At 33.7% G+C, this 24,219-nt stretch overlaps 1 protein-coding gene and 1 long non-coding RNA gene across 2 annotated transcripts in view; one reads left to right on the top strand and one right to left on the bottom strand.

Annotated features, from left to right (window-relative positions):
* LOC127865073 (uncharacterized) overlaps positions 1-23,928 on the bottom strand; it is a 56,007-nt gene extending 32,079 nt beyond the window's left edge. Inside the window, exons 1-5 of the mRNA XM_052404949.1 lie at positions 23,813-23,928; positions 18,350-18,578; positions 11,480-11,617; positions 9,639-9,812; positions 5,451-5,580 (exon numbers count right to left, since the gene is read on the bottom strand). Coding sequence (XP_052260909.1) covers positions 5,451-5,580; positions 9,639-9,812; positions 11,480-11,617; positions 18,350-18,578; positions 23,813-23,889 — 748 coding nt within the window. The 5' untranslated portion in view covers positions 23,890-23,928. The remainder of the gene's footprint in view (positions 1-5,450; positions 5,581-9,638; positions 9,813-11,479; positions 11,618-18,349; positions 18,579-23,812) is intronic.
* Positions 13,457-14,543, top strand: LOC127865132 (uncharacterized). Its single transcript, XR_008042506.1, has 3 exons — positions 13,457-13,597; positions 14,057-14,147; positions 14,413-14,543. It is a non-coding gene; the product is annotated as an uncharacterized LOC127865132 (long non-coding RNA).
* Positions 23,929-24,219: the final 291 nt, after the last annotated feature.

Here is a 24,219-nt window from a genome sequence, read left to right as displayed (position 1 = left end):
GGATGACGTTTTTATATGCTTTCTTTTTTACTCAACTTCTTTGTCGGTTAAACATGCGAACATAAACTGCTTTTAATTTTTTACTCAGCGATATTGGACTTAAGATGTGTGAACAACTATCCTTTGCCCTTACGCAGCGGGAAATAATGCATAGTAGATTAAAGTCAATTTACAACGACATTAAACAATGCCGCCTTTTTTGTTTGACCGCGAACGTGAGACAATCGATATAATAACAGGACCCCTGTTAATTGATCGATTTTGACACGTAGCGTAGTCTGCCTATTCGGGTAGGCATTGTCATGGAGACGCTGCAGATATACACAGATTCGAGGTGCAGTTAAGCTTAAGATAAGGTACATGTATTTATGGATTTTGTAAATTCCGGGACATTTGACAGATTTCCGGGACAGCGGGACAAGTTCTTCATTTCCGGGACTGTCCCGGACAATCCGGGACGTATGGCATGCATGATTAAAGTGTGCTAAACATTTAAATATCAATAAAGTTCAGTGCTGATATATTATAAAACACCTTTTTAAGCTCAAATATTGTTATATATTAAGATTTTTTAATAATTAAAGTTAATAAATGAATAGAAAATTACATTTCTTAAAATGTTATGGATATTTCCTAAAAATGTAATGGTATCAGACAGTATATAACATTAATTAAATAATTGAAAACAAACAAGGGTCTTTATTAAGTGTTTTATGCCTCCGAAATATTGGTTTGATCTTCAAAGTTGGGAAAACAAGAGCAGTTTATATGTATTTATTAATTGTATACTTTCCACTTTCCCTTAATGCCCTCTATAATTATATGAAGTTTCTTTTGAATCCCTTCATTACTTACAAAGTTATGTGCAATACAAGCAACTTTAAAAACACAACCCAAAGGTAATAACTCCCAAACTATAATATAAATACGTTTACATACGCTGCAATTACTCAATGTCCTTGATTAATGTACTTTCCGTAATTACTCTAAGTTTTCTGACACTCTTAGTTTTCTGAAACTCTAAATTTTCAGACACCCTCTGTTTTAGCCAAAATAATTATTTTTTGTTATTCTTAATTTTTGGACGTACAGGTTTTCGCCTATAATTTATGTGTCTAAATTTTCGGAAAGTACATTTTACCGTGCTATTCTAGAGACTTCTGCCCTGTTTTCGCTTATCTTGTAACACTGCGATCATGGATTTTTACAACCGGATTGCAGTCATAAAACCTGACAGATACATGCAGAGGGCAATGGACCATTACCCGGTACATTTGCGTAATTGGGTAAAAAAATCATGTATACCAGTAGCAAGTAATGGATTCAATTAACAGCATTCGAAACAGTGTTGTCCTTTAAAGGAAGCAGTATGTTTTCTGTTTTACTGTTCTATTTATTTATTTTTCAAGCAGAAAAAGATGAATGTTTCACAAGAAAATTATTGTATATTGATTTATTGCATATATTTATATAGAATTATTATTTTCGGACACCTTAATTTTTGTCTCTAAATTTTCGGACACCTTTAATTTTTGAATATTTTTTTATCTAAATTTTTGGACACAATTATTTTCAAGTATCCGAAAACTAAAAGTTGTTTCATGTAAATATGTTTCATTACAATAGGGATTACGCTCTACTCACTTAAGGGCAATATTTTGTGCTTAGTTTCATTTAAATACTTTAAATACTAAGAGAGAACTAATCTGCACAACAAATTTCACAAAAGGGCAATTACTCTGTAAATCCTGAAGCAAGAGTCCTGTATCTTGTATTATGTTTATTAGGAATAAGTCATCAAACACTGAATGGACTTAATTTTGGTGATTTTCTCAAACAAAACAGATCATTTCATGTTCTGATATTATTTTTGCAATATTCTGTAAATACTTCAAGTAAATTGAGTCCTTTTTTTGTGTGCCTCTTTTAAACAAAAATCCAATAAAACATCCAGTTTTTTGTAAACTCAATTTCAATGATTCACTTACACACATTAGTGTCTATTTGACTTCTAAATTGTAAACATAAACAAATACAACAGGTAAAACAACATATAATGCACTGATGAAAAAATAAAAGTTATTCCAAGATTGATGTTTTATCCGAGTTCACATGATATTGTGTTATAAGATGTTTGCATTTGATTCCTCAATATTTGTGAATATGCTGTGCACAAGAAGCGGGACAGAATGTTGGAAAGAAGTTGAGCCAGACAAATCTATAACCATGATATGCCTTATTTCTGCAGCATAAATATTGCAAACACTGAATCTATAGCGCAATCACATAACACTAATTTAAAGCCCGGCAATAAACAAATTGAATAATTTCAAAGGGCTACAACTCTACAAGGAATTAAAAACCAAGCTATTTAATTTTTAATGAAACGAAAAAACAATTGTTAATTATAAAAAAGAAAGAAAAATCACTTACAACCCATGTTACCTTCAAACAGAAATTACATGAAGCAGTTCTAAGGCAACAATTTTTTTAAGGGAGGGGGGGGTGCAAAATGATACAGAAAGTTATGTAAGGTCTAATAAAGGAAAGAGAACATTGGGGAAATTTCACAGTTAATTCAGCAGGGAAACACACTTGTGTTAAGTTTATTATTCAGGAGAACCAGCTTTAGTTTACAGAATATCACCAAAGTTAACTGATTTCACAATGAAGAGTCCAAAATGTTCAAGGTAAAGTTCAAGGTTTAAATGAGGTCTAATGAAATGGATATGATAAAAAGGTAATAAACATCAGTTGCCTTGGTAATTAGGTGTTGTTGTAAGCTTTGCTGGTTCTAGACAAAACTTTTACATTGTATAAACCTAATATCATCATTATCAGGACAGATAGACAGGGCAAGAGTGTAGTTTTTACAAAGATATGCCTCTAAATACAGCTTTTGTGTGGTTAAGGTTAGAAAACTTCTTAAAGCATTAATTTCTTATATTACGACTTTAACCTTGACTTGAGACCTGGTTCTTGCTCATCTTGCTATAAATGCTTGTCACTTCTGCCAAAACATTTCCTCAAACTGATTTGACAAGTTTTGCTCAGAAGACCTTGGCAATACAGAGCCCAGATTCTTTGGAGCTACACAATAACTGTCACTTCTGCCAAGTTATTTGACACTCCATAAATACTGACAGAAGTAATGATATGAACAAAGATCAGACACAGTTGACCCACTTGCCAGCCTGCCTGCTAAATCACTTATTTAACCCGTTACCATTTAATTAGATACGTATTTTAAAGCAATTTTCGTCCCTTAGAAAGTAAGATTTAATTAAACCCTTAGATACTGATGAGCAGAAAACAGCATAAAACCTGAATAGACTACGAGTAACTCGCAGGCTGTTCTGGTTTAATGCTGTTTGCACATAGCCATTTTCACTTTGCTTCTGATTGGGACAGGGTTAAAATTACACCTTTTTAAATAGGTAAATAATAAAAACGAAGCAACAATAATGCAAGAGCTAGCTGGGATGCTGGGTCATGCAAAGCACAAACACAAGCAATGAAGGATGTATTCACCACAACTTCCAACCATTGAGGAGAGAAAGCCTTGGGATAGAAATATCACAATAAATGAGTCGTGTTCTGAGAAATCTAGGCATAATGCATGTGCGTAAAGTGTCGTCCCAGATTAGCCTGTGCAGTCCGCACAGGCTAATCAGGGACGACACGTTACGCTTTCATGACATTTTCCGTTTACAGGTAAATGTGGTATCTTCTTAGCAAAAATCCAATTAAGGCGGAAAGTGACGTCCCTGATTAGCCTTTGCGGACTGCACAGGCTAATCTGGGACGACACTTTAGGCACATGCATGTACCAAAGGATTATTACTATCCTATCTGCAAAAGTATATTTTACACTGAATTCTAGAACATCAATTTTAAACATGTACTTTATACAGTTTTTGTAATTAGAAGTAATGATCCGATAGACATGAATAATAATTAAAATTATTCTGATAAAATGTATTTTTAAGAAAAATTGAAAAGACATGCATGTTTTGTTTACAAAATAATTGGTATTGTAACTAGAGCTATCACTGATTAATGATTAATTATAATTAATAATGAGTAATACGCTTACATCACAACCCACTTTGACAAAGACATACAGCCTTGATAATCAGTGCTGCATTTATTATTTATCTCCAATATAACCTCCAAGGTAGAAAGTTGATTCTTGCAGTGCATGCAAACTGTCTGGGTTTTAAAACCTGTTAATGCATTTTAAAGTTATAGAGTCTGGTGTTTTTCTGACTAATATAAAGTCTGGTCAAATTTTGGCAATATATTAATTGACAAAATGGATAAATATCAATTTTTTAACAACAAATATAACCACAAATTAGGACCTTGATCTTTAAGTAGCAACATGTGTTTTTTGCACGTCAAACCAACACATTTTGGTGGACATTTGCTAAAAACTAATTTTAAATTTGTCAAAGAATGGGGAAGTTACAGGAAGTGAAAGCTCTTTTTTAAAACAAAGGACAAAATTGTCACAAAATCAGGTTTTCAATTAGAAAAAAAAGTCTTATAAAGGGAGACTACTCAAAATAAATCTATTTTTAGTCGTGGCGACCTTGACCTTGGAGATATTGACGTAATTCTTTCGTGCGACACACCGTCCAATGATGGTGAACAAATGTGCCAAATGATTTTAAAATCTTACAATGAATGACATAATTATGGCCCAGACAATTAGCTCATTTATGGCCATTTTTGACCTTTGAACTCAAAGGGTGACCTTGACCTTGGAGATATTGACGTAATTCTTTCGCGTGACACACTGTCTAATGATTGTTAACAAATGTGCCAAATGATTTTAAAATCTTCCGATGAACGACAAAGTTATGGCCCAGACAAGCTTGTTCCGCCCACCCACCAGCCCGCCCGCCGACATTCGCCAATCTAATAACCAGTTTTTTCTTTGGGAAAACCTGGTCAATAATGACATTAAATTTAACCTTTGACATCAAAGTTTGACGTAGGCCTCAAAGATAGCCACGAGTCTTTTGCATGACATAGTTTTTTTATTTTGGGAAACATTTGTGCCAAGTTATTTCAAAATCTTTGGAAGCATGGGGATGTTACAGTGAGCAAAGGGCCAATTTGCCAATAATGAGAATTATTTTGACATTTGACCTCAAGATATGACCTTGACTTCCATTTAACACGCCTTCTCATGCAGGTAAACTTTGAGAAATGCTTCCATATATGGAGAAATTAGAGTGCCTACAAGTTTCAGGACAAATAGGCAGACAGATCAATGAGTATCTTGATATTTTAACTCCCTTCAATAATCAATAATGTCTTTGTTGTAACAGATTTACAATTCTTACTTTGAATGTTCATAACAATTTGTATTAACTTATTTCATTCATCTACATCTTTTAATGAAACAATATTACAATATGATTCTATCCAGACATGCTCACCTCTGATACTGCCGCCATTCGAGGAAACCATGGACTTTTTTAAGTCCTCGGACTCTGTTGGACTGACCACCTTGGCATTCAGAGGTTCTGGACTCGTGTTTTCACTCACATTATCACTGAGTCCACTTTCCTGCAGGGTAAAACACATTGTTAATGCATACAACTAGAATGAAAGTGATCTTTTGCATGAAGCAGCCAAACACACATGCACAACTAGAATGCAATTTAGCAATCTTGTAGCATACAAAAATGCAACATACCAATTTGCTAGTAGAAAGCCATTACAGAATTCACAAGCTTGTTGTTCAGGCAACCAATTCAATATTTTCACAAAAACTGTATAACATTTCATTGAATGATCAAGGCAATATTCTACGATGGCATAGAGTTTACATATCGGCCGCTTTTTTTAAACGCACTCCTCTTTTATATCTTGTTCCCAGGACATACTTACTTAGTAACTCGTGGGAATGAGATAGAAAAAAGAGGAGTGCAAAACTAAACAAGAGGGCCATGATGGCCCTGAATCGCTCACCTGACTAACCTTGCTACATCAACTTTAATTTCTATCAGATCCATATACAATCCCAAGAAAGATTTCATTAATGAATACATTCTGAAAACTGTGACCTCTTTCATCTACACAAGGTTTTACTAGAATTGGCCCGGTGACCTAATTTTTGACCCTAGATGACCCAAATACGATCCAAAATCAGATATTATCAAGATAAACATTCTGACCAAACTTCATTAAGATCAGATGAAATCTATGACCTCTAATGTCTACACAAGGTTTTTCTATGATTTTACCTAGTGACCTAGTTTTTGACCACAGATGACCCAAATACAATCCCAACCCAGATTTCATCAAGATTAACATTCTGGCCAAATTTAATTAAGTTTGGATGAAAACTGTGACCTCTACTGTCGACAAGTGTTTTTTTATTTGACCTAGTGACCTAGTTTTTGACCCTAGATGACCCAAATTCAATCCCAACACAGATTGTAACAAGACAAACATTCTGACAATATTTAATTAAGATCTGATGAAAACTGTGACCTCTATTGTCTACACAAGGGTTTTCTATGATTTGACCTAGTGACCTAGTTTCTGACCCCAGATGACCCAAATACAATCCCAATCCAGATTTTATCAAGATAAACATTCTGATCAAATTTCATAAAGATTGGATGAAACTGTGACCTCTATTGTCTACACAAGGTTTTTCTAATATTTGACCTATTGACCTAGTTTTTGACCCCAGATGACCCAAATACAATTCTAACCCAGATTTCATCAAGATAAACATTCTGATCAAATTTTATTAAGATTAGGTGAAAACTGTGACCTCTATTGTCTACACAAGGGTTTTCAATTATTTGACCTAGTGACCTAGTTTTTGACCCCAGATGACCCAAATACAATCCCAATCCAGATTTCATCAAGACAAACATTCTGACAAAATTTCATAAAGATTGGATAAAAACTGTGACCTCTATTGTCTACACAAGGTTTTTCTATGATTTGACCTAGTGACCTAGTTTTTGACCCCAGATGACCAAAATACAATCACAACCCAGATTTCATCAAGATAAACATTCTAACCAAATTTCATAAAGATTGGATGAAAACTGTGAACTCTACTGTCTACACAAACAAATTGTTAATGGCTTTTCTATTATTTGACCTAGTGGCCTAGTTTTTGACCCCAGATGACCCAAATATAATCCCAACCCAGATTTCATCAAGATAAACATTCTGACCAAATTTCATAAAGATTGGATGAAAACTGTGACCTCTATTGTCTACACAAACAAATTGTTGACGGACGCACGCACACACGCACGCACAACCGACGCCGGACATAACACGGTCACATAAGCTCACCATGTCACTTCATGACAGGTGAGCTAATAAAAGAGGAGTGCAATGAAAAAAGTGCAGTGAATAAAGAAGAGTGCATAAAACAAAACAGGACATAAACAATTAAGTGCACTCCTCTTTTTTTCTTTCTTGTTCCCACAACATATGAACACAAGGAAACAACTTACTAACTGGAGAGAACGAGTTATCTATGTCCTGGGAACGAGTAACTAAGTCGAGCAAAGGAGATAAAAAAAAGGATTGCAAAGCTAAATAAAAGATGAGTGCAATAATGATGATCATGGGTAAAAGTTTAATTTATATAACAAACAATTTGATTGGTTGACTAATACTCGTATGAACGAGTTAGCTAAGTCGCTCCATCTCCTCTTTTGTTTAATGCATCTCTCCTTTATTTACTGCACCGTTATTTTCTTCATAGCAATCCTCTTTTATTTAGTTTTGCACACCTCTTTTTTCTATCTCTTTCCCTCGACTTAGCAAGTCGTTCCCACGACATAGCTAATTCGTTCCTAGTGAGTTAGTAAATGATTCTTTGTTCATTCTACTATATTTCCGTTTAAAATTTACTTAATATCAAGATATTGTTTTTTTTCTTTCAGGTCAACGTAAAGTGGATTAAGTTTGTATAGTGAAACATCATTTCTTATGCAATTATTATGTTTCATTGTTTGCAGTATGTTGATTTTACATTTGGGTTACAGCATATGTGTTACAATAAAGGACAAAATTGCAGAGTTTTGTGTTTTACTACATTTAATGATTTGTTTTAATAACTGTTTAATTTTTATTTTGTAATCAAATTAGTTCAATAATGTGCTTTCTTAATTCAAAGTTGCCTAATGCAGTGCTGGGGGCATCAAAGCAATAGTGTCAATTATCAAAACTCAGCCACTGTTTGTAACCACAAAGGTTCTTGTATTTTGGTTTATTACTGTATTTATTGACATGTTATTTGTTCCCGTAATTGGTGTGGCATGTTGTTCTTAGTAGGGGCCAGTGAAAGTTGGCAGTATTTTCACTGAACATTTTTAAGCGTACTATTAATTCCATGAAAAAAGTGTTATTTTACAAAAAGTTTTAAGTTAACCTTAGCACAAAAATGTAAAACTGTTAACTGATAGTTTCAGTAGGTTAACCAGTTAACTTTTTAATCTTCAAAAAACTCCAAATATGTAGGTCGTGGACATAAGCTTATTTGACATTCTGCGGTAACATATCGGTGTCAATGAAAAACAAAACAAGCACAAAAAAACTGACTGGTTATTGTTACAAACATTATGATCAAACAATTTTTTAGCATTGAGACGCAACACTGCAGTCTCATCACATGGGTACCAGACAAGCAGCTGTGACAAAATCAAAGCAAAGACTGATTTCAAATCGGGTCATCCAATCAAGCAAGTATTTAGAAAATTGTTTTTGCCAAAGCAAAATTTTTAGTTGGCAATCGGAATGGGTCAGTGGAATTATGCACCACTGATACCTCAAGTGACAAATAAACTAAACACAAGTCTGACTAGATGTATACAAACTTCCAGTCCAAGCCTTGGCAACAGAAGCTAAAAATGAATACAAATTTCCATGTATTCTTATTAACAATAAAGGCCATTATAGGGTACGGTGGATGGCCTATACAACAGAAGTGACAACCAAAACAACTACATCTGGGACAGCAAAATCGAACATTGACATACTTTTCAGTCTTCAAAAAAGCCATTGGCAACTTGCCAGCACTTAAATATCAAAATCTGTAAAATTTTCACTAATGATTTAAAGGGACTCGCTCACAGTTTGGTAAAATGATGATTTTCAAAATAATTGTCATAGATTCAAAAAAGAATGCATTATGTTTATACAAGGAAAATACTACTCCTGACAAAGCAAACTATCGGTTCATTAATGAACAATTATCAATCAAAATTGGTAACATAATAAAGCATTTGTAATGCTTTTCCTTCATAATTTGTAAATAACATCGAGTAAAAGTATATAGGTTATCTTTCACCTGTCAATATGAAAGGCTACAAGAGGAATTGGTAGCGCAATAGCTTTTGCTTCCAGAGGTCCCTGGTTCGAATCCCTGATATAGGCAATATTATTTACCGGTATTCAACTTTTTTACTTGCTACTATATTAATTTGACACTTTTAATAACACAATAGATTTTTTAGTAAACCCATGTGATTCCATTTTTCAAAATTACCAATATTTTTAACAAGTCCTTTTAATACTCTGGTGGAAAAACACAGACATGGATGACAGTAGATTCCGCCATTCATGCACATAACTTGGACTAGTACCCCTACAAGTATGACTTCCAGCGTGTGTAGGGCGTTGAAGGCCGGCGGCATGTCGTAGTCGGGTAGAGACATCTGTCTGGACAAAGAGGGGCCGCCATTACCTCCCCCTCGCGTGCTTCCTGTACCCTCCACAGAGATAGAGCGTGTCAACGGACCTCGCATGGAACTTGCATGCTGAAAGATAGCACAAACTTTCTTATCAAATGAGACTTTTTCAAGCTTTATGTTGTTGCTTAACCCTTTCAGTGCGGGAACCGAATTTTAAAGGCCTTTGCAAACAGTTTTGATCCAGATGAGACGCCACAGAACGTGGCGTCTCATCTGGATCCAAACTGTTTGCTATTCTGATAGTATTCTTTGAAAAAAAATGAAAAAATGCTTATTTTACAAATTCAGCAGACAACATTTTAGCAGACGACAAATTTCCCAGCATGCAAAGGGTTAATGAATGTGTGTAAAGTGTCATGCTGACTGAACAGACTATTCAGGCACAACACTTTCTGCCTGACGAGACCTCTTTTTAACAAAAAATATCACAAGAGCAAAAAATGTCATCCCTGATAAGCCTGCGTACTGCACAGGCTTATGTTGAATGACACTTCAGGCACATGCATTAAGCCTAATTTTCCCAGAACTAGGCTCAAATTCATATGAATCTCATTCTGAGAAAACTGGACATAATGCATGTGCGTAAAGTGTCGTCCCAGATTAGCCTGTGCAGTCTGCACAGGCTTATCAGGGACGACACTTTCCGTCTAAACTGGATTTTTGCTAAGAAGAGACTGCACAGGCTCATCTGGGACAACACTTTACGCACATGCATTATGCCCAGTTTTCTCAGAACGCGACTCACGTAGAGAATATTACTAAAGCGCTAAATATAGTATATTTAGCGAGACTTCAAAACCTTCACCCATAAGCTGCAAGTTTTTATACTTGCAAAATAAGCAAAGTATTTAACACTTACTGTGTACACAATTTGTGTAAATATCTTTGAAGACTTTTTATCACAGTTATGAGCCTTGGTCAGTGACCTTGAATAATGATCTCAATAACATGTGTTGAGTTTTTAAAGATTATCTATATTAGTTTCAAAGATATGTACATGAATTGGATACTTAACCTGAATTTCATAATGCATGCAAACTTTAACACCTGACGTTTCTTAGTGCAAAAAAGGCATACTGCTTAAAGTGGTCACATTTACCGGTCAGTTAAAATTTTAATTATATATCTGTAGTAGAAACAGAGAAAATAACACTGTTGTAGCAAACCTTAACCAGAAGAAACGTCAAGGGCACTTCTTGAGACATCTGACATAATTTTCTTTATATTTGTAACTACAAGCAAATTAGTACATACAATTTTTTTTATTCAGACAATAACACATGGCGGAGTTGGTCCCAATGTCTATTATTGGCCCTCTATTATGAAGCTGGCCGCCTTAAGATGTCTAGCCAATTGTTATTTTGAAGTTATAACTCACATGATTGTGTTGACATCATTTTTTGTTCCCTGGGGTGATAACAAACGATTTCATGCATACTTTTAATGTTGAAATATAAATTCTGATACTTATTGAAAGAGTTTTGGAGGAGATGTCATTGGAACAAAATGACAGATGATGGACTTCAAAAGAAAGAGAGCCACATACCACAAAATCTCAGTGTTCAGCTTAGCAACAAATAAAGCTGACAAGAGATCAAAACTAACACTTGCTAGCAATAATCAATTTTTTGTATCAGTTTGTGGGGGACAACCCTTTATTTGTAACTGGAGAATTATTTTTAACCAATACTGACTTGACAAAAACAAACCGATTTTTTTTTAAATCCATTAACCTCAAGTTCCTTGAGCCGTCTGTCCACGTGGCGAGCCAAGGGGACATCATCGTCCACATCACATCCTGGGTACCAAAGGCCTGAGCTGAGCACGAGTTGTCTCCTCTTGTGACAGATGTGACATACCCACACCTGCTCCTAAAAAGGGACCACTTCATTAGAGCCGTAACTCCTCATAAAATGATAAAATTTTAAAATGCTTAACATTTCAAAATACTGATATATTGAACATCAAAAATAGGAAAACATGTGAACATCTTTAAAACTGCTAAGTAACATATACAGAGACAAATAAATGAGGCCAGAAAAATAGTTTCCCATCTCTAGTATACGATGCAGTCCATTAAGAATTACTTTAAAGTATAATAATAATACAAATAATGGCCAGATATGAACTCTTGAGAAGGGATTCCACATGTTAACCCATTTATGCCTCATGGACTCTCCCATCCTTCTAAATTGGATCAAGTTATTTTTCCAAAATTAGGGATGTATGGTATATTTATTTCTATTTTTAGAATATTTCTAACAGAATTTTGTTTAAGCAAACAGTGTAGACCCTGATGAGACGCCGCATTATGCGGCGTCTCATCTGGGTCTACGCTGTTTTCCAAGGTTTTTTTCAGGACACTAGGCATAAAATCGGTTAATGTCTTCAGCTCCCTAATTGGGACCAAAATAGAGATAATCAGGAACTACAGAACTTCTTTAGAATGCCCTAACAGTTCACTTGCAGACACGCTTTTTTTGCCAAATTTAATTGTTGAACTCTAAATGCGCCCTTGACCTTGATGTAGAGACATGAGGATTACAGACAAGTTGTCTTATGATGGATTGCATATGTTCCAAGTTATTTTAAAATATTTCAATATGGCAAAGTGTACATATTTCAAGCTGCAAGTTATATCAAGACTGCTCTCTTGTTCACAAATGTATTCAGGAATCTAAGAGTACAGAGTGAGGATCCCTGTACGAAAATTCTTTGCAGATTCTGTACTGAGTCTGTACAAAGTCTGCCCAGAATCAAGACAGAATTCATTTATTCTGTACAAAGAGGACACAGACCTAGAATCTGCCTGGAAAACTGTACAGATTTTTTAAGCAGAATTACAATGAAGCAGAATTTCATCTGTACATATTACTATACCAAACAGAATTTTTATACTTATCGTTTTTATAAGACAGATTTTTAGCACTCTGCATTTAAGCAAGACAGAATTTTGGTACTTGGCAGTATTAAGCAAGGCAGAATATTGGACTTAGAAAACTATTGAAACAAAATTTCAAAATGGGACTTAAATAATTTAAAAAAATAGACTTCTGATTCAAGTTTCTAAATGTTTATTATGAGAAACATTAATTTTTGCCCTATACAAGAAAAACAATATTTATGTTCAGTTCAATTTATACAATAATTGCCATACATGTATATATTACATGTCATAATATTAAAATATGTGAGTATGTAATGATAATTTACCTATAAACACTTAAAGTACATGTAGATCTACTATAATCATAAAATATCTTTGAATTAAGGTTCTTACAGTTAACTTGATTTAGAGTTGAATACAAATTGAAAGTTGTTTTTCAATTCCCCCTCCCCCCCCCCCCCCCCCCCCCGTGACTTATGAAAACTGCTTTGCTTTAATGGTAGTATATATGTATTTCCACTGGGGTTAACTGTTTAGTTTGCCTTCCTCTGATGCTATCTATGAAAAATTGTAATGTCAGTGCTTGTATACACCTCTTCAACAGTTCACTTGAAAATAATCATAAACCCCTAACAAACAAATCCTGCCGGCTTGATACTTGTAATGTGAAACTGGGGCTATCTTTACTGGCTTGCTGGAATGTGTATAATCCATTCTGATTGGTTGGGAGCCAAATTTGAACGTGTAAACATAGATCCATGCAGGACCTGAAATGTAGTTTCAAAGCAATGTTGGGAATTTTTAAAGTTGAAGTTTAATAATATCCTGATATACTTTAATGGACATTCTTAAACAATTAATTACAATGTGGAAATCAACATTTTGTGTGTCAACAAGTCTCTAAAAGAGGAATTCAGTGAGTAATGAAGCGGCCCTTTTGGAAATGCTTTGAACTGTTAAACAGGTTTGTATTGTTTTTCTTTACATTGTTATCTTATAATGTTATGTTTAATTTAATGATATTATTTAACAGTTACAAAGATCTGTTTTGGTGGGTGATTAACATTTTAAATAAATGATGAAACCAATTATCTTTGCAGTAAGTTCACATAATAGACATGTCAGTCAAAGGTATCTCTATCTTACAAAACCAACATATAGTTGTAACAATCAATTGCCTATTCAGTGACCAAATGAAAGGGCAATGTAACCAATACTTAGATTTATTTATGAATAACTACTCTGCCACAAAATGTAAAGCCTTTTTTTAAATTACATATTTATGAAAGCTATGATTGTTATCACTTAAAAGTTGTTGCATTATCTAAGTTGTAATTTTAGTAGATCCCATATGATCACTTCATTCAGATTGGCTAAACAAAGTAATTTTTAAATAGTAAATTGTATTTTTTTTTGCTTTCAGCGATTTTCAAAAAAGATTGTGTAGCAACTTACCCCTGACAACGACCTCAGAAGTGCAGTCACAGAGTAATGGTGCTGTTATCACTTAAAAGGTGTGAAGCAAAAACTTAATAGAATGTTGTTTGTAATTAAATCAACATTACAAATTGTCTTTTTGTAAAACACCCTATGAAATGACCTACATCTGAAAAAATGTCAAATTTATTTTATAATGTGAAAAGCAAAATATAAAGAGAAGCAAGTTGGTGAACCATGTTGCGTTATTTAAGTTGTAATTTAAGTAGATCCCATATATGATCGTTTCATTCAGATTGACTAAACAAAATGATTTAAAAATAGTTATGTGTATTTTTTCAGCAACCATCAAAAAAGATTGTGTAGCAACTTTCCCCTGACAACACCCACTGGCTCAGTTAAGTGCAGTCACAGAGTGATGGTACCTCACCAGGGTCTAGTTCAGGCAAATGAAGATCTCTAAAAGGGATTTTCATCTCAATATTAAATAACTGTAATTTCTTAAAACATAAACTTACTTTATTTACTGTGTTTTTATGTCATATAACAGTGATACAGTAATGTGTGTTGTATTTAGGGATTTATTTCTTAACGGGATGTGTAAGAGTAAATTATTTTATTTAATTGACTGTCAGTATTTGTTACTTTTCTTATATATATATATATATATATATATATATATATATATATATATATATATATATATATATATATATATATATATATATATATATATATATATATAAACATGTCATAATATCATTAAATAAAAATGTTTAATATTTACAGTCTATATATTTTACTTTACATTTTGCTACATTTTTCTGTACAGAATTTTTGTGTGTACAGATTTTATTTTGTGTACAGATTTTATTTTGCACAGAATCCCATTCTCACATTTTGGTTCTCCCCACATTTAATTCTGCCCAGACTTTTTTCTGCCCCTAAAATATTCTGCTTAATTTAAATAATTCGTAAAATCTGTACAGAATTCGTTCTTTGTTTATATTGAAAAAATCTATAAATAGAAATCTGCTTCAACTCATTTTTAATGGACACCAAATATTTTCTGCACAGGTTCTATACAGATTTTGTGTATTTTATTCTGCACATAATCTGGTTACAGTTTGCCCAAACTTTTTCGTACAGGTTGCATACCTTTGTGACATATTTATCACTATTTGTAAAGACATTTAAGTACAGTCAATCTTGTATTAAGAGACCACTCAAGGGAGTAATCAAAAGTGGTCTCTTAATAAAATGGTCTTTAAATAAAAAAGGCCATTCTGGAAGAATGCTTACCCTCAATTTTAATCTATATGAAGGATAATCTCTTTTGTCAACAATGATTTTAACTTTTATAATAAAATGAATATAAACATAATACATAAACTATATTTTACTTATAATGTGTTTTATTTTTTCACTTATTATAAATTATCATTTATTATAAATGAATTGTGTGTACATATTTATTTGCAAAAACAACATAGACAAGGAAATATTTTTCGCGTTTTTTTATCACCTGACACATTATTTTCCACGTCTTCATGCACCTCGGCTTTACGCTTAATAATGTTCTGAATTTGCGTTTTACCGACTCCAAACTCATCTGCGATTTTACGTGCACTTTTACTCTTTGACAATTCCAAAACCCGAATTTTCTCGTTCAACGTTAACACTTTTCGTTTTGACATTTTAGTTTCTGCATGTACGCTTAAAGAAATCTGACTCGATAATGATACATAATGAGCTGAAAAAATTAAAACACGTCAATTGAAAACAAACAAACAGACCTGATTGGAAAATTTATGAAGTAAATAACAATGTGATTGGCTAACAAATATCTATTAATTAGCATAATTACAAATTGGTAATGTACGGATTTCGACAGATGTTGCCGATCAATAGTTTATTTTCCGCACTTCTCAGGAAATGTTTGTCGCGTACAGTGCATTGTTTTTGAACCTGTTATCTATACTCGAGAAAAATTGGCGTTGTCTCTTAACGTTCCACATAGTGACTATTTAAGCTGTAGACTGTGCGTAATACGTTCCTCTATTATTCAACTCAATAAATTGATACGCAGTCTACAACAATACCAGTCAGAACCGGTCAACGAGACAAAGCATAATCATAATGGTTGGTGTGAAAACAAAGCAGAGGTTTAACAGTACATCTTATTGGCTTAGATAAACAATTAACACGGATTTGTCCCTGAAAGATCAATAGATTAACCACTTTTACCTCCTAGTGGTCGCTTAATTTAAGATTCGGACATCAAAATACACAAAAATCAGCAGTCACTGGTCGCGTAAGACAAAAGTCGCTTAATATAATATCAGTATATAGCGAAAAAGCTCCGTGGGATTTCAAAATGGTCGCATAAGACAAAGGTCACTTAATACAAGTGGTCGCATCCAAAAGATTGACTGTATTGTTTTGCTCTAAAATTTGCATTTATTGGATTAAAACTCTAAAAGTTCATCATTATACTTATGAATTAGGATTAAAAAATCCCAATTTTGAAAATTGTTTGCCAAGAATTTTCGAATTTTTATCAGGTACTTTTTCCAAAATTGTCTGAAAAAGGCCTGATAAATCTTGCTTCTAGAGTGACAACACATTTTTTCTTTGATTTGATCTGTTGACCTAGGTTCTTGGACACACATGTCACAGTTTAAAACTGGGGCTAGATATTGTCAAGATAAACAATATTGCTGACCACTTTCATTAAAAGTAAGTCATAAATGTCTCTTAAGAGTGTTTACAAGGTTTAGACCTTGTTTCTGGATGTAAATGACCCAGATTCATACTGAACATAGATTGCCAAGATAAACCTTCTGATAGATAATAACAATAGTAATTCAAAATGTGACTTTTCAAATGGTAACTAGGTTTTTATAAGATTTTATGTGATGACCTACGTTTTAGACACACATCATAGCTAGATTCCAAAATGTCCTGCATATTTTCAAGATAAACATTTTGACTAAGTTTCATCAAGATTGAGTAGTGAATGTGGCTTATAGAGCGGTAACAATGTTTGACTATGACATGACTTGGTTACCTAGTTTTTTGACACAATTAATAGACCAAGATTTACAGATGGTCTAGATGTCTATACATGATGTATAAATATTCTGACAAAGGATTTTCAAGTTTGAGTAACAACTTTGGGTACTTAAATAAAAGGTTGCCATTTGACCTATGTACCTATTTTTGGACACATTGACCCCAAATCAGATTCAAACTTGGCATAGATATTGTAAAGAAGAAGTTTCATCAAGACTGAGTCATGAATGTGGCTTCTCTAGTCATAACAAGTTGTTTTTGTGTGTGTTTTTTTACAAAGATTTGACCTTGTCCTATTTTTTTTGGAATGTAATTCATTAAATTAAGTGATCCAGATTGGAAGTGAGCCTTGATATTGTCATGATAAAAATTCAACCAAGTTTCTTCTGGATTAGGTGGAAAATGTGGCCTTTGGTGTGGTAATGAGCAATCACACAACAATGTAAACCACACACTGGTCACTGCACACTGCATGAGACAGTCAATGATGGACGACTGAGACTGTGCTCACAGTAGCTCACCTTCAGCACTGCCTTTTCAGTTTTCTCTGTTTAAATGAGTCAAATAATTTGAAAACAGTGAATTACTTGAAATTGGAATAAGACATCAAACTTGGAATGGCTAAGTTGTTTAGTGAAATATTCAGGTTAACAACACAACACAGTTTCTATCTTGTATTTGCACTCAGTATCCATTACGTGCACAGACAGTTATAAAAGGGATAATGAACATGCATTGCATGGACACAGTTTTCAAGAAATATTTTGGTAGAGGAAAACCCATTAAGAATTTTTTAAGTCATGAGGGTCAATTTGTTTTTGTTTTTTAATTAATAATTGCAGTATTTAGTACAGAATGCATGATGGCAAAATTTTCTTCAACAATTCAAAATAATTTTTAGTATTTTGGTAGTGGACAACCCATGGAATGTCTGAACAAAGTTTTATTTATTTCCTCCAAACAGTCTTTTAATGGAGTTTTGGAGTAATTGTTTACTTTGACACAGACAAAAAAAGAGTGAAACTGACCCTTTTGTGCTCAGGTATGCTAAACTCTTTAATATTGTCCGGTTTCTCAAAATGGATAGACAAATGCACAGATTTTCCATTTCAATTACTTCTCTTTTGGAACATGTTATAATGTCATTTCCACATTGCATTTTCTAACTTCATCTCAACCCACTACCAATAGTCAATACATGTACCTTGGATGTGAGCGAGACCTGCATGCTACCACAGTTGAGACAAGTGAGGTTGGAACAGTCGGCACACACATTCTGTCCCTCCTGCATCTTGCCCTCCTTGATCACGAGCGGGCTCTTCAGGCATATCGGGCACAGCGGGGCCTCACGCTTTACCTCCCCTGCCGCCGCTACCTGCGTTGTACGCCTCTCAACGTCAGTTGTGTAAGCTACATACTCCTCCTCCAACTTCCTGCGGGGAGAAATTTGAGACGATTTTCATAAATGTATGAATAATGATGTTACTGTTGAAAAATGTTTTGTTTTTTATTATGAGCATATTGCTGCATGTTAAATCTCAGAGAACGTATATGAAAAGTTCAAAGCAGGCACACCTTTCTATTCATCAGACTTATTTTGATCATTGACAAACTGTTCAAGATAACCAACTTGGGTGAATATCTAACCAGAAAGTGATAGTTATTTTAAAATGAAAGAACACACTACTAAATACGAAAAACACGCAGTAGAGTTGTATGATGGTTGTACATGTATAATGCAAATAATAGTACTGATATATGAAAACAATAATATATAATCCATTATTTAAATAACTTCCACTGTTTTTTTCACCATTTTCGAAATGGGGCTGGGTCCCTTTGAATTGGGAAAATTTGCGGCGTTTTGACAAAAAATGGAAAATTGGTGTTGCTGCTGTTTTCAGTATTATTTTTACTAAGGTTGAACTTATATGGCTGGTTGGGGGATTAACAAAATGTTGAAATCTAAAATAATTTTTTTTGGTCACCTTAAATTTCAATTTTAAGGTTCCATTTGGGAAAAAATATATCCTTTTTTACATTGGGAATGGAGCCAAATACTGTTACTGAATTTTAACGCAAAAAACACTGACTTCATTATTGGAGAAGATTACTGAAAACCAGTTTCTCCTGTTTCTTGAAGATAAATTACCATCTTTCCTAAATTCAGAAATCAATTGTCAAGATAAATAGAATTGTTTGCACAACAGACATTGATTCTCAATTTATGTCATAGTAGGATAATATCCAATATACATTTATCTGTGCCTATGGCTTAAGTCCTGCTACATGGGCTCTTTTATTAACTTTGGTATTGAAAAACTTTCACTGAATCTCCTAGAACATGTTTCACTTTTCATAGACCATTTTATCTTACTACTACTTCATAACAAGTATGAAACTTGTATGACTCAACAATCTGAAACTTAGCTGCAACACTGTTTACCAGCATTTTTTTGTTGTTGCCATTTTCAACCGTATTCCAGTCATGTCACCAGGGTCAGTTTACCTATTCATAGTTTTCCTGAGGTAGCTGGTTAACACATACTTGTGCAAGTGATTGACTGAATGCGCTACTATTATCCCTTTCCACTTAGATACATATTTTTATGCATTTGTAGTCCATGTGAAAGTAGCATTTAATTAAAGACCATTTTTACTTAATACAAGTTTTAAAGGCTTCATCTCCAATCCTTATAAGATACTGAAAAGCAGCAAACAGCATAAAACCTGAACAGACTGCAAGTTACTCTCGCAGGCTGATCTGGTTTTACACTGTTTGAACTTTGCTTCTAAGTGGGAAAGGGTTTATGCAAATGATTGAAAGCTGCGCTACTATTATCTGAGGGGTGAAGAGAATTCCCATAGGAATAATTTTCCAACTCCACATAAGTTATGTAGCTGGGCTGGAAATCAAACCCTCAAGGCACGGATTTGTAGTCAAGCCCTGCACCAACTAATCTAGCTGACAGTCTTGCAGTAGGCATAAGATGAGCATAAAGAAATCTGTCTACATATAGTGAACATTTTGGTAAGTTTAAACATTCCGTGAAGTTACAGTGCAGAGAAGCTGAATGATGATCAAATTTGAGCTTTCAAGATCAGTTTGTAAGACTTGTTTGATTCCTTATTCTTTCTTTTTTTTATCCTAAAAAGTAAGAGATTCCTTTTCAAGGAAGGAATTTGGGAAAAGATCACAACGGGAAGCTGTTTGATTGACATAAAGAAGCTGTCTCCATGGAGATTATATTTGAAGCATGATGTAGATTCAGGGCAACAGACAATGACATTACACAAAATCTTATAAATTAGTTTGTCAGAACAACCAAAGACATTCATTTTGAGTGCAAATGCACATTACCGTTAACCAAGAAATATCTTTAAAATCAAATTCCTGGAAATGAGACCTTTGCTTATGGACTAAAACTATTCATGGAAATGAGACATTTGCTTATGGACTAAAACTAATCAGTCTAAGGTTGATGTCCTTAAAAAAAAACATAACACTTTTTTACAGAAATTTTATATTGTGCAAATAAATGTCAGCTGTATTATATACCAACATAAATACCACATTACATTCAATGTTTAATACCTTTAACATGTTTCTCCAGTCTCTTATTCTGTGTGATAATGCCAGTTATGGCATTTAATTTTCTGTATTTTATTCAGAAACCAATATGCAGACACAACATATCAACACTGATAAAATACAACCTCCTTTAGCAATTAAATATACTGTCTGGCATATATTTCCCAAAGGATAAATAACTGTATCAAGTATTTATATGCATTCTCAGAAGGTTTAGTTAGGAGGTTGGATTGTCATGAAAACTTGACTCTGTATCTAAACTGTATGGAAGAATTAACTGACATTGATTTAATGTTACTAATTGTTTTATAATGGATAAGAAGATCGGTATATTATGGCACATAAGAAACATAAATTGAAGTTTATTATTTTTAGTTGCAATTCTTTTTATTATTGGTAAATATATTTATACTACAATATGCAAACTAAATAAATACTTCTAAAAGGCTGCTTATTTATACTGCAGCTTTTTCCTGTAAAATGCAGTTTTGGCCATACGTCCAACTCAGCCAATAACATATGATATGTGAGTGAATGGGTGTGTTTGCATTGCAACTTACACATTTGGTGTTAATAGATAATCAGGCCGATTATCAACTGATTTCCATTAATCTGAAAAATATACCCTTCTAAAGTTTTGGGGGTTGCTCTAATATTAGCCAATGCAATGTTTGGAATAATTCATTTGGGTCTAAGTCTTGCAAAAAATGTCTCCCACCTTTTATTACATGTTAATAAAGATAAATGTCAAATACTGGCTTAGGATCGAAGCTCCATCGGTGAAAATAAACTGAAAAAACTGCTACTGTGTTATTTCTTTCACTTTATTGTGCAGGTTTATATTATAATGGAGAATTTAATGAAAACAGTATTGCAATAAACTATATAAAGGGAAAGACCATTTGTTTGTGTTGAAGTTTGCTTTCATGGTTCCGTTGTTCAGAACAAAATATAATTATATATGCATAAAATGTTCAAAAGGCTAACTGTTACAATTTAATTTTACATCGACGGCCATTTTTGTTCTGCTCTTATTTTAACTACAGATTTCCTCTAAAAACAAGACAAATTTTATTCAAATCCCATTATTGTAAACCTCCAATCTTGTTCTAATTGCAGGTAAATTAAATGGAGAAAAATAGGTTAACTGATAACTATAATATTAATTTAAGAAAGACAGTTTTCTAAACTGTGCAGTAAACACTATGTTGAATAAAAAAATATGTAATGATGTAACAATTGCTTGCACTAAGAACAAAGGATTCAATAAATTCTTTAATACTAAAAGAGATTCTTATCTACTATGCAATCCTGCTTAAAAAAAATGAACCTGTTAAAGATGTTATAATGAATAGTTCAGGACATCTCGGGGCATTATTACATAATGGTAAACAGCAACTGATCACATCATGGTAAACAGCAAATTATAACATAATGGTAAACAGCAACTGATCACATAATGGTAAACAGCAACTGATCATTATCACATAATGGTAAACAGCAACTGATCATTATCGCATAATGGTAAACAGCAACTGATCATTATCACATAATGGTAAACAGCAACTGATCATTATCACATAATGGTAAACAGCAACTGATCACATAATGGTAAACAGCAACTGATCATTATCCTGTAAAATATTGTTAAGTACAATGATCTTTTGATAAACAATTGAGAACCATTATGAATCACTGTATTTTCCCTCTGAAATATTTCAAATTTGTAACAATTTTAAAAAATTGAGATACTTTCACAGGCACTGGATGATTTGCTCAAAGTAAGTAAGGAATACAAATGAACAAATTCCTAGATCTGTCTTCAAAATTATCTACAAGTTATAATTGCAAATTGATAGCTTAGTGAATCACAGTGACATGGTTTTGATTAAAATTAGTGAGTAAGGCAATATTTTTGCACTTAAAGAGGCCTTTTAACAGATTTGGACAGATATTGAAGTTTGTCTTTAAATGCTTTGCATTACATTGAAACAGCTCCAGTAAAGAACAAGAATACAATTCAAGAAAGAACAAGAGCTTTCACCATGACTTATGCCCCCTATAAATGCTTGATAGAAGTTATGAGCTTGTTTCAAACCTAATCGCAGATTTCGAAACCTAAACGCAGACCCTAAGTTCAAGGTCAAGGTCTCAGGGGTCAAAATTTGTGTGCGTATGGAAAGGCCTTGTCCATATACACATGCATGCCAAATATGAAATTGCTATTTGAAGCGACATAATAAGTTATGAGCATTTTGCGAAACCAATATAACAATGTCAACAACTGCATGATTAAATCTTTGCTGTCACGGAGGACAGGGAATACTAATTGACAATCAAGGCGTTTGATCTTGAAGAAACACCTTCAAATAACAATCGCACATAGCTTTCAAGGCTCCACAGAGTCACAGTCAGACTGGGGTTCCAAAGGGCTGTGACTGGGTTTCCAAAGGGCTGTGACTGGGGTTCCAAAGGGCTGTGACTGGGTTTCCATAGGGCTGTTTAATCAGAAGCATCTACTGTATTCATTAAAAAAAAAATTGTAGGATTGTTGGCATAGGTGGTAGGTAAAATCTGCTTTGAGTAAGGCAATATTTTTGCACATAAAGGGGCCTTTAAACAGATTTGGACAGATATTGAAGTTTGTCCTTAAATGCTTTATATTGATAAATATAAACATTGAATTGAAACAGCTCAAGTAAAGAACAAGAACACAATTAAAGAAAGAACAAGAGCTGTCACCATAGGATGACTTATGCCCCCTATAAACGCTTGATAGAAGTTATGAGCTTTTTTCGAAACCTAAACGCAGATTTCGAAACCTAAACGCGGACCCTAAGTTCAAGGTCAAGGTCACAGGGGTCAAAATTTGTGTGCGTATGGAAAAGCCTTGTCCATATACACATGCATGCCAAATATGAAATTGCTATTTGAAGCGACATAATAAGTTATGAGCATTTTGCGAAACCTAAACGCAAAGTGTGACGGTCAGACGGACGGACGGTCCGATAACTATATGCCCTCCTTCAGGGGCATAAAAATAGAGTCACCCTTAACTGGGCTCGAACCACTGACCACTGGAGTAAAATTCTAACGCTAAGACCACTTGGCCATCTGAGCTCATACAATAAGTGGTGTATTTTATACTTCATATAAGCAATCCTCGAAGTGTCACAAAATATAACGAAAAACAAAAGAACTCTCCATATTATTTAATCATTTCGCGTTGCAACTCTTTATAATTTTCATGTTTTTAAATAGTCAAAAGATGCATATAATGGATATTTTATAGCATGGTTAATATTCAATATAACTGTTTTCTCACAAATATCATCACTACAACAAACATTTGCGAATCTGAAACATTTAAAAGGCCCCTTTAAAATCAAAACGTTGGGTATCTATGTAACTTTCAATCCTAAGAGTGTTGCTCATCATAAACATTTTTATCCTACAGCTAAATGATTTTATAGAACAAATAC

Source organism: Dreissena polymorpha, chromosome 1 (genome assembly GCF_020536995.1).
Source record: "Dreissena polymorpha isolate Duluth1 chromosome 1, UMN_Dpol_1.0, whole genome shotgun sequence".
In the NCBI taxonomy this organism is placed as follows: domain Eukaryota; kingdom Metazoa; phylum Mollusca; class Bivalvia; order Myida; family Dreissenidae; genus Dreissena; species Dreissena polymorpha.
Note: the sequence above shows the minus strand (reverse complement) of the source record. Positions and strands in the feature narration are given on the sequence as shown.